The sequence below is a fragment of the Chiloscyllium punctatum genome, chromosome 15 (assembly GCF_047496795.1).
Source record: "Chiloscyllium punctatum isolate Juve2018m chromosome 15, sChiPun1.3, whole genome shotgun sequence".
NCBI lineage: Eukaryota > Metazoa > Chordata > Chondrichthyes > Orectolobiformes > Hemiscylliidae > Chiloscyllium > Chiloscyllium punctatum.
In genome coordinates, this window is record NC_092753.1 from 57,490,592 (window position 1) to 57,503,196 (window position 12,605).

At 38.8% G+C, this 12,605-nt stretch overlaps 1 protein-coding gene across 1 annotated transcript in view; it reads left to right on the top strand.

The window, feature by feature from the left end:
* casq2 (calsequestrin 2) overlaps positions 1-10,696 on the top strand; it is a 55,507-nt gene extending 44,811 nt beyond the window's left edge. The window contains exons 7-11 of the mRNA XM_072585199.1: positions 882-927; positions 1,667-1,721; positions 5,404-5,504; positions 5,590-5,664; positions 10,249-10,696. Coding sequence (XP_072441300.1) covers positions 882-927; positions 1,667-1,721; positions 5,404-5,504; positions 5,590-5,664; positions 10,249-10,500 — 529 coding nt within the window. The 3' untranslated portion in view covers positions 10,501-10,696. The remainder of the gene's footprint in view (positions 1-881; positions 928-1,666; positions 1,722-5,403; positions 5,505-5,589; positions 5,665-10,248) is intronic.
* Positions 10,697-12,605: the final 1,909 nt, after the last annotated feature.

Below are 12,605 nucleotides of genomic sequence, written 5' to 3' on the forward strand. Positions count from 1 at the left end.
TATAATAGAATTCCTACAGTGTGGAAATAGGCCATTTGGCCCAACAAGTCCATACCAACCCTCCGGAGAGTATCTCACCTAGACCCATTCCCCTACCCTATTACTTTACATTTCCTCTGACTGATACATCTAATCTACACATCCCATAACACTATGGGCAATTTATTATGGCCAATTCACATAACATTTACATCTTGAACTGTGGAAGGAAACTGGAGACCAGGAGGAAACCCACGCAGACATGGAGAGAGTATGCAAACTCCACACAGACAGTCGCCTGAGGCTGAAATCGAACCCAGGTCCCTGGTGCTGCTAACCACTGGGCCTCCGTGCCACTGTAAAATCATAAGCAGTGGTAGGATCCCATTGGTCCATCTGATCAAGATCCTGCTGTACTCTGAGGTAACCTTCTTCACTGTCCACTGCGCCTCCAATTTTGATGTCATTTGCAAACTTACTAACCGTCCCTCCTATGTTCACATCTTAATCATTTATATAAATGATGACAAGCAGTGGACCCAGGTTCAATCCTTGTAGCACTCCACTGGTCACAGGCCTCCAGTCTGAAAGACAGCCCTCCACCACTATCCTATGTCTTCTACCTTCTGTTTATATTTCTGTCATATAGTCGTGGTCATGCAGATGGTCATCCACTTTATCCCTTCCTTGCTAGGACTTTATAGGGAAGTTCTGGGTGGACATCAGGGTCAATTTCAGATTTTCTGATAGAGACAATAGTCAAGTCAGTATCAAGAAGACATACAAACATGATCCAAAATAAGGTCAATCCTTTACGAATACACACAAGGAGAGGTAGGTTGGAAAATCTTGAACAGTGGAGCATAGTAACTATTTTTAAGCTGTGTTTGTTCTCTTTTTAGATCAACCCTCAGGAAACTGCGTCCAGAGGATGTGTTTGAGACATGGGTAAGACAAACCTGAAATGACATTTTCAGTTATTAGCAAGAATGGGAAACTGTTAAATTTAAATAAATTTGGTTTATTTTCTCAATGAGAAAGATGGTAGGTCAAGAGGCATCATTAATAAATAAAACAGCCAAGGAGGAGGATGACTAGGCTGAACAAATTAGAAGCCACAGATTAGGAGAATCAGATACTGAAGAGTGTGGTTCCTTTCTCAGCAAAATTCAGGCACAAAATGTACTCAAAAAGTATCATACTGTATGATATTATAATTTCAACATGACTCAGTGCTATCTCTGAATAATGTAAGGAGTGTTCGTGCCATTCTGTAGAACTTGTGTGTTTAATCCATGCTGACACCATTGCAGTATTGAGGGAGTAATGCATTATTGCAGATACCATCTTTAATCTGGAATTTAACATAAAGTCCGGACACCCTACACTGATACAAAAGATCCCACTGTACTACACAATGCAAAGAGAAAATCAAATACTTATTCCTCCACCAAAACAGATTTTATCTCCATGTTGTTTGTGGGATTTTGAATGCAAATTGGCTGTTGCAGTTGTGAATCTAGCAACAATGACTCCACTTTAGACAAATATATGTTGCATGTAAATTACTCTGAGATGTACTAAAGATGTAAAAGCAACCATATTATGTACAAGATTTTTTTTCGATATTCAGGAACATCCTCAAATTTCTCACAAAGTAACATAAACTTGTAATTCTTTTGTATAGGAGGATGATATGGATGGGATCCAGATTGTTGCTTTTGCTGAAGAAGAAGACCCTGGTAAATTCTATTAAGGCTGAATCAGCTATAATACAAAAAAAAAGCCATGTGACATATCACTTATTTTTCTCACTTGTCTAAACCCGTAGTTTAACTTCACACCCTGGGTGGGTGAGTACAGCACAGAGGGGGTGCAGGATTCGTAAATGGTAGGGATGAGAATGGGCTGGGGAAGAATGGTAGAGTATATGTGAGGCAGGTACTTTAACAGAGACAGAGTGAGTGTGAGGTGGAAGATAGATGATGATGGCACTTATCCTTGTGGAGTAGAGAAGGTCATTGACCTTCTTTAGATTTAGATTTTTTAATATTAATCATCCTGCACTGCTTGATGTTTCTCTAAATTGTCGACACTGCACTGACTTGAGTGGTAGTCTTCGACTAGGCAGGCCAAGGTCCTGTGGTGTGGTCTTCTTGGCTGGTCCTGGGGTAAGAAAATGGCCCTCCTGTGTACCACCTCATCCACCAGGGCCTTTCAGGTTCCTGTCCTCAAAGCAGGGCACTGATTTTCTTTTGTCTAACATGTCCAGGGCAAACAACACAAACTGTCCAGAGCAACTCCAGTCTGCCAACAATTCACCTGGCGCACAACTAGTGCACTGATACTGATGCCAGGAATCCTGGGATAGTCTAGTAGTGCCAAGCACTTTCATTTACGGCAAATGAGAGAATATGAAAGGCAAAGTACCATAAGGCTATGGTAGATGGCTAGGGAGGTGAAGTTGGGAAGGTAATGTGAGAAATTTGCTAGACTTTGTCATAAGACTCTCCATGAAACTGCCCAGAATTGATACTTAGCCAATTTCTGGTAAAATTCAGCCCAGTGAATCACTTTGAAGTCCAATGACTTGTCATGTTAACTGTAGTTATTTGACATTATCATGCTGACTGAGACACATAGTTGCTTACAGCTCGAAGGAGGCCCATTGCGTGTCCACACCAGTCAACAAAAATGTGACAACACTAACCAGTTTTCCAAAGTTTGGCCCGTAGCCCTGGAGGCTGTGGTAATGCAAGTGAATATCTAAATACAGTTTAAATGTTATGAGAATTATGTTCAAGTGGACAATAGTTGATCCAATTTCAAAATAATTCCATCTGTTTAAATTAATTGACACATTTGCCTGATTTTGAGAAGATGTAGGATAGGCAGGAAGCAGGATTTCTGGCTTGGAGCTCTTCAGCTGTCTTCCTGAGCCTCCTGCTACTTGTGGGACTTTCTGCCAGACATGAAAGCCAAAGAGAGAATGTACATTCAAATGATGTACTAATGATGACATTATGTAATCCCATCAATACCATAGCAACACCGGACACAAGTAACACAAATGTGTTCATGACATACAGCTTTGTGGGAAGTTTGGAATTGTAACTACCTCACCCCTTGAAGGAAGGTAATCAATTAATTTCCCTTTGCGTAATAAATTTAAAAATAAAATGTATTCTTGACTTCAGCTGCTGTGCCCTGCCCTAACTGTGAATATCTGAAATCCACGACTGAAAAATGATGAGCTACAGGGGCTGGCAGAGGTCACACCCTGCAAATGTTGTGGCAAGAGTTCTCACAAGAAAAAAAAGTCTGCCTATGAGATTCCTGAAAACAAATCTTGAAATGTGATACTTAAGTATTTCTTTTTCTTTTAGTTTACCAGTTGAGGATCATTTTCCAATTTTTTGTATGTATTGTTATATACCCTTTGTGAGAATGTTGCCTTGCACTGAGTGATTCTTTTAGAAAAATTTATTTTTCTATTCATATCACTAAGTTATGTTTCATTATTGAGGAATGTGGGTGAAACCTTATATGGCAATATCTGGAAGATATCTTACATTTGAAACTTCAAACTATAAACCTCTTTGCAAAGGATCACCTTAAAATTTTCCTACCCTCACTGCTCAAAGGAAGTCCTCGTGTTATTGAATAAACTTTAAGTTATTATTAAAATGTTTTTTTGTGGGACAGCTCACACTACTGTAGACATAAAATGAGAATGTTGATTCTGGAAGTCTGAAACTGTAAGAAAATGTATTGGACCACTCATTGAGTCAGACAGCATCTGTGGACAAGTACAAAAGAATTAACCAGTGAATCTCGCATCAAAAAAATGATCATTTTTTCACACATACAACATTTAAAATGAATTAGGAAAAACACATTCACATATGTGAACAAACAAGTAAGTGCTTCAACAAAAAAATGGAAGCTTAAATTGCACAAATAATAACATGAGATGAGAAAAGGCACAACTAAATACCTGCCCTGCAGTAAATCCATATCAGGTAGGGATTGCCAGATTTTCACCCGGATATGCTGTGTCTCTCCAGGAAATCTGGGCCTTATATTCAAATTAGACTGGAAATTGCTATCTGTAAAAATAAAATGTAGATAGTAGGCTTAACGCAAGTATTGTATAAAATGTTTGCTATGTTAAAAACACTAAATGAATTGAAGCTGTAGTTGTTGCAGTAATAGATTAGATTAGATTCCCTATAGTGTGGAAACAGGCCATTTAGCCCAACAAGTCCACACCAACCCTCCAAAGAGTAACCCACCCAGACCCATTCCCCTACATTTACCCCTGACTAATGCACCTAATACAATGGGCAATTTAGCATGACGAATTCACCTGATCTGCGCATCTTTGGGTTGTGGGAGGAAACCCATGCAGACACTGGGAGAGTGTGCAAACTCCACACAGACAGTTACCCGAGGCAAGACTCGAAATCGGATCTCTGGTACTGTGAGGCAACAGTGCCAAACACTGAGCAACACCACTCGACAAAATATTCGGAAAGGACAGGAACATTAGGAAAGAATGAAGAGGATAAAAGATCCTCCGAAACAGAAGCAGCATTAGGTATCATATGGTCCCTTGAGTCTCCTCCATCATTCAGTGTGATCATGGCTGATCTATGCCTGAACTCCTCTTTCCTGCTAACTCCCCATGTCCTTTGATTCTCAGAGAAATCAAAAGTATATCTATTCCAGCTTTGAATATATTCAACAATGGAATAATATTGATAAAGTACCCAATCATCTACTTCAAAAAGGATGCTGGGAATTTGAAACTCTTAAGACAAAAAAAAGTCAGATATTTATTAAAGATTATCAAGGAAAATAGGTGAAATGCAGCAAAATAGATCAGCTTTGATTGAATTGAACGACTCAACAGGCTTGAGAGGTTGAATAGCCTTCTGCTTTTCCTGTGTTAATTCAAAGAGTCATTCAGCATAGAAGAAAGCATTCAGCTCATTAAGTCTGCACCAATTTATCTAAATTAATTCCACTTTTCACACTTGGCCATTAGCCTTGAACGTTATGACATTTCGAGTGTTCATTCAAGTACTTTAGATTCAAATTGCAGGAGATCATGCAAGTGTATTAAATAGGAGACAATGGGGCATTTCTGGTGAAGGGCTCCAGCCCAAAACATCGATTTTCCTGCTCCTTGGATGGTGCCTGACCTGCTGTGCTTTTTGAGTGTATTAAATGTCTATTCACCAATATTGGTGATGATTATTTCAAGTATTGTATCTATCTTACAAAGTTGATGCCTCAATCCACCAAAAATGTATTTCATAGGCAGCTAGAAGTGAATTGATATCTCTGGTATATTTGTTCATCTAAGTAATTCTTGGTCACATGCTTAGGGGTAACTAAGGAATTTCTATTCCTTTACAGATGGTTATGAATTTCTGTCAATTTTAAAAGAGGTAGCAAGAGAAAACACTAATAATCCAGACCTAAGCATTGTGTGGATTGACCCTGATGACTTCCCACTGGTGAGTATGCATGTCACAGAGTAACAAATAAGTAGGAATTATATTGTAGTAATTTAATCTTACTTTCCTTCTGTGACTATTTCAGCTGTTTACCTATTGGGAGAAAACTTTCAAGATTGACCTTCACAAGCCTCAGATTGGTATAGTTAATGTCACTGATGTAAGTAGTATCAGCAAAATCCAGTCATTGGTCTGGTGTTCTTGTAATCTTTTTCATATAACTATATTTTACCATGATCTAGAGAACTGTCGGAATGCATGTTCATGTTTTATGTCTGCACGTTTTGTTTTAATTGTGATTTTACATACCATTTGTGACTGCAGATGGATATCACTACATACCAAAAGAGAAAATGCTGGAAAATCTCAGCAGATCTGGCAGCATCTGTAAGGAGAGAAAAGAACTGATGTTTTGAGTCTAACTGACCCTTTGTCAAAAGATCACTACATATTCACTCAATATCTATTTCTTTAAAACATTGCGTAACTATGTGATGGTGTTTTTCAATTTCATTATTCACATAAACGTATAGGATTAGATACTATGGATGGATTGGCAAGGAAATGTGTGTGCATACTTAAAGCTTCAGACGAATGCAAGTCAAGTATCCAGAATGAAAGAAGAGCTATGTTTTTTTTGGGGTGCAAGAAAGTTTGGAGTAAAGGCATCGGTGATGTTGACTGTGAGTGCAAAAGAAATGACCAGGATTCATTTTTAATTATTGATCACCTCCTAAAACTACTAATGAAAAAATACAACACAAAAGGAGATTAACCATTCATCCCATTATGTATACTGAATCGGGACTGATCAGGTTGGCTGGGTCTTGAAGGACTTACCTTCTAGATTGGGCCTGTGATAGGTGCTGAGAGGCAAGACAAGGGAAATATCTTCTTGACCTGATCCTCATCAGTTTGCCTTTCACAGTTGCATCTAACCATGACTGTACTGGTGGTATTGGCCACTACACAGCAGTTATGAAGGCAAGATCATCTTTGCAATGAACACAGTTTGTGTGGCAGTGCCATCAACATAAAAAGGTTCAGTTTAGAAGAAATCTCAAATCTGGGCATCCATAAGGTGCTGTTGGTCAACCTCAACAATAAAGCTGTATCCCACCACAATCTGTAATCTCTTGACCCAGAATCATTCCTTACTCAACCATTACCTGGTTCAGTGAGGAGCATTATAAAACATATGAAAAACTATCAGATGTACCTTAGATGTACCTTAAAAATTGAAAATAATTGAAAAAAGTGGCAACCACAATAAGGTACAGCACTTGCACAATAAACCACAAAGTAGCTTTCTATAGACTACACTTACAACCAACAAATCAGATCTAAAGTCTGCAATTCTGTGCTACCTCATCATTAATAGTGATGTATAGTTAAACAATGGAAAGAGAAGGTTCCATGCTGATAGATGGATGAGACTAGCATTTGTAGGCAAAGACAAGGCTGAAGCATTTTCAACTAGCCAGAATGTTGCATGGATAATCAACAGTGGATCCTGCTCCTGAGGTCTTCAGCACAGAAACCAGTCTTCAGCCAATTCAACTCACTTCAGGTGATGTGAAGAAACAGTCAAACACACTGGATATAATGAAGAGAATCACATTCCAGATACTGTGCTGAAAATTTGTAACTAGCATTATAACTAGCTATACCTCCAGCCAAACAGCAAACTAACATCTAGCCATGAAACCGAAAACTTGCCCATAGAATTAGGACAAATCCATTCTGATTAATTACAGGAGTTATCCCAATTATCAGAAAAATGATGTGAGGGCTGTTGACAATGCTATCAAATGGCTCCTTTTTTAATTAATTTATAGTATGTGAGTATTGCTTGGTTAGCATTTATTGCCATCCCTAATTGTCTAGAGTCAAACACATTGCTATGGGTTTGGATTCACTTGTCGGTCAGATCTGGTAAGGACAGCAGATATCCTTTCCTAAAGGACATCAGTGATCCAGATGTGTTGTTATGACAATCAGTTGCAATTACATGCTCACTCTTAGGCTAGAATCTGTTTTAATTCTGTGTTTTAAAAATATTTTTATTGAATTTAAATTTCATCATCTGCCATGGTGGGATGTGAACCTTGTGTCCAGGGGTCCTAGATTATTAGTCCACGGATTGTCATATCACCCTTCTCCTATTCTCCAAAACCCTGATGCATGAAGTTGGGTTCCACTAAGACTTTTCAGCACCAGATCTCATTACAACCAAACATGAACAGAAGAGGTGATCTCTGTAGGTAAGGTAAGAGTGACTGCCCTTGACGTTAATGTTGTATTTGACCAAGTGTGGCATCACGGAACCCTGGTAGAGTTGAAGTCATTCAGAGTGAAGATAAGACCTCTGCACTAGCTTGACTCATACCTAACACAAAGGAAAATGGTTATGGCTATTGGAGCCCAATCCTCTCAGCTCTTAAGACATTACTGCGGGAGTTCCTTAGGACAGTGTCCCGGGATCAACATGTTCAACTGCTTCATTTATGACTTTCAACTCCTTCATAAAGTGGGGATGTTTGCTGGTGCTTGCGCATTGTTCAGTTCTATTCATAATTCCTCATATAAAGGAACAGTCCATGTCTGTAGATGTCAAGGTCTAGATAGGTTTCAATTTTGGTCTGATAAATGACAAATGAAAAATCCTGTCACACAAGTGTCAGGCAATGACTACTTCTAAAAGGCTAACCACTTCCCCATGACATTGAATGGCAATACCATTGCCTAATCCCCACCATCAATGCCCTGAGTTCACCATTGACCATAAACTTAACTGGATCAGCCACATCAATACTACAACTACAGTTGGGTATTCTGTGGGAATTGACTCACCTCCTGACTCCCCAAAGCTGTTTCATCATCTATCAAGCACAAGTTAAGAGCATGATGCAATAGTCTTCACTTGGCTGGATGAGTGCAGCTGCTATAGCACTCAAAAATCTCAATCCCAATTAGAACAAAGAAAGCCACTTGATTGGCACCCCTTCATTAACTTATAAACACTCCATTGCTGCAATGTAGCTGTAATGTATATCTGAAAACTCACCACAGATCATAAAAAACATTGCCTGAGGCCACATCCCTACTGGCTGGAGAAACAAAGGCAACAGCGAAAGGGGAACTTTGAAGTTCCCCTCCAAGACACATGGAATCTTGATGTGGGAATATATCGCTGTTTCTTTTTCATTGTTACATTAAATTCCTGGGCCACCCTATCTAACTGTCATATAGGAGTACTTTCACCCTGTGGACTAAGAGCCTTAAGAAAGTGTTACATGACCACCTTTTCAAGACCACTTAGTGTTGGCAGTAAATGTTGGTCTTGCCAGCAAGGCCCATGTTCCATGAATAATTGAAAAAAGAACTAATCTCTCTCAAGGTGAAGGTGCTTTAAAACAGTCCCAACTTCTGTAATCTCTGCAAGAAAGTCCAATGCAATGAAAGGAAGCAAAATGATTGGGTGCCAAAAGTGAAATAGATTGAATTGTTGTCGGATGTTCTACCACACTGCATAACATCAGTCATCCAAAACTCCATCCAGTACCCTGCAAGTCAGAAAAGGACTTGCATCTCATACAGCAACAGAATATTGGGGTACATTTTCTGTAGGCCAGTCAGTCATTGTGTGGACGTAGATGGAGTTGAGGATGGGGACCCTGTGAAATGTCATTGGAGCACTCACTTAAGGAATCGCCAAGGAAATTGTATTTTCCTTGGGCAATTCCACTACATTTGGACCTCTACAAAAGGTCTTTATTAAAATTGGAGACTTTGGATGTTTCAGATGAAATTAAGTGAAATAGTTACTCGGGACAATATGTATTATTAAATACATAGTCTAACTCCTAAGTAAATAGTAAACTGACTCAATATTTACATCATTTATAACCACTCACACCCCAGAGACAATGCCTACCCTGCCCATGCCCCACAGGACCAGCTCATCCTGACCTATCCTAAACATTTACTAATACCCTTGTCACCATGCACCCAGACACCTTATCCGCACTCCAAGTGGCATCCTTTCACCCGGTTCTCTACGCGTTTTTAGCAGACATCCTACTTTCTTGGCACCTTACCCACTGGGTACGCCACTTGCCTGGCACCATACTCGCTATCCATTTGGCATCCAGCCCTCCTAGCACCATAACATCTTATTTATCTAATGTATCTATGGTTTGACAGCTGCTGTCAAAGTGTCTGTCAAGACCTTTAAGTTTCAGATTACAGCATCTGACTGCTGTGAAAAATTGACATGGTTTGCCTTCCACTGATAGTTTTGCATTATAAAAGAACTACCAAAATGGAATTAAGAACCCTGTGCTGAATCTCCTCTCAGAAATGCAGAGCTCCCTTCTTTTGTAAAAAAAAATGGCTGGAGGGCCAAGCTGTGCGAAATTACCACTCACTGGAAAATTTGACCGTAGACTTAAAAATTCCGAAGTGTTTTAGAGTTTGCTTTTTCCTAATTGGAACCAGTCTCTTTCTGATGAATAACTTTTGCTGATTTAGTCGAAGACTATTCTATTTCCTGCTAATGAGATTTCTTGATGAATTTATTCATAGTCATGTCCATTCCTATGAATGTAGGACTTCATGTAGCGTTTGTAGGTGTATATATGATAATATCTGTATTTATATGCATGTTTCTGAAAGTTAATAATTTATAATTTTCCTGATTGATTGTGATTTAGCACTGCTTTTCACATCTATTATCTTATAGGCTGACAGTGTCTGGATGGATATTAAAGATGATGATGATCTACCATCAACTGATGAACTAGAAGAATGGCTTCATGATGTTCTGTCAGGAAAAGTCAATACAGAAGATGATGATGATGATAACAATAACAATGATGATGATGACGATGATAATGATGATGACGACGACGATGATGACGATGACGACGACGACGATGATAACGACGATGATGATGACGATGATGATAATGATGACGATGATGATGACGATTAACTCTTCAGTTTAAGATTAATTATCTATACTGTGAACAACAAATCTTCTAATTCTACATGTTTAAAGGTATTCTTAAATTGATATATTTGTAATTTAAGATGAGTATTTGAAAATGAATGCTAATTCCCATGGTGCAAAAATAAGCCCCGGGATAAAATCTCAGATATTTGAAATGAAAAGTACCTGGTTTATACAACTTGCTCTCTGTTTATTTCTTTAATCTGTATTTTCCTCATTCTCCTTACCACATCTTTGTATTTATGAGAAACAAGCTTGCATTTATATAGAGCCCTTCATTACCCCTGAACAACTGAAAGCACCTTACAGTGAATGAAGTACCTTTTAAGTGTGGTCCCTGTTTTAATGTGAGAAAATGTTGCAATGATTTTAACACAGAAAAGTTCCAAAAACAGCAATGACAAAACGCTCAGATAATCTATTTCTTGATAATATGTTCCATTCACCAAAGACAGCAAGGTGGGATTTGAATTTAACATCTCTTCCAACAATGCAGTATTCCCTCAGTACTGCATTGAAATGACAGCCTGTATTATATGCTCAAATGTCTGAAGCGGAATTTGAACCTTCAGTCTCACAGCCAAGGGTGCTATTAATGAGCTACGGCTAATACCTTAAATTATACTTCAGATAATCTTCTTCATCTAAATAAGGGAAAGCTCACAAGCATTGTTTTGGCAAATACTGTCTCTACAAAAGTGAATACTGTTGGCATTATAATAAAAGCAAGGTTAAATTAAGTCATTTTAATATTCATTAAAAATACTTGTAATAAATTTTAATTTACACAAACTGATCTTTTTTTTATTATGAACCATAGAGCTTCTCTGTTAAAGGTTACAGGAAGGCATTCAACACAGTGTTCAGGATTGTTATGATCACCTGAAATATTAAATATTTAAAGCCTGGCAATCAATTGCAATGACAATATTTGTAAATAAAGTAAAAATTTTGGGATTAATCCTTGAAACCAATGTCCATAAAATGTGAGGGCAGGAATCTTAGCAGGAACCCATTGGCAATATATTAAATAATCTGACCACAAATGTCAGCTAGGATCAGACACAGACATGTTGGACAGCATTGCTATTCCCTCTTGATTAATTATGGATTAAAGTTCAAGCAGAAATATCAGCTGTGAAGCACAATATGAAGCACAATTTGAATCATTAGAGTCGAAAATGAAAGCATTGTTGCAAATTGAGTTGGACTACAGCTGGATCATGATTGGCGGAATGTCACATTTTTTTGGTTAAGTGCCAGTTTTGTTGAGTTTTTGTTTGGGAAAATTTCTTGCTGCAAGGCCTTGTGAGGTTATATGCTTTATCTTACCAAACCTCCCTTTTTAATTACCTACCCATCCCAGTGGCATCTCACTCACCTGATTCTATTCCTATCTTACTACATGCCATTCTGTGAACAATCTCCATTCAGCAGAGTTCCAGCAAAAGACCAGCATCCCATGTGGCCATGTCATATTTAAAAGGCCACATTGCTCACAGCACATGGCTGACAATCCCTCACACATACAGCCCCTTTCTCTCAAATTAGTTACCATTTAACCCACCAAACCAGATAGCTTACATGCCCTCAGCTACATCCACCTAAATACCACTCTACATCACCACTACCCTGCCTCCAGTACCCAGTGGGGGAACATCACATGCAGGAAAGCAATCAGGCAATTCCAAACATGTTTTTTTTCCAGAAACCAAAGGTAAACACAGACAAAATTAATAAAAGCTGCCATTCGACCCCATAATGTAAAAGAGATGTTAACATCACGATCAATGACTGTTCTACAGTTTATGATGTTCTGCTGCATCCTGATCTCATCTACAGGAACCAGCCTGTTACAGTTGAGCTCTGTCACACAAAATGAGTGCCCCCTTCTCCCCTCCTCCTCCTCCTCGAAAGACTGCTCCTATTCCCCCGGTTCCTAAGCATCTATCACATCGCCTCTTTGACTTCTCCAATTATGCATTGTACAGCACATGAGGATGTGACTCCACTCTAGACTGGTCTAAGCAGCAGAACTGCATCTTCAAGAACCTTATCTTCCACTTTACCACTGTCCTGATCACAGC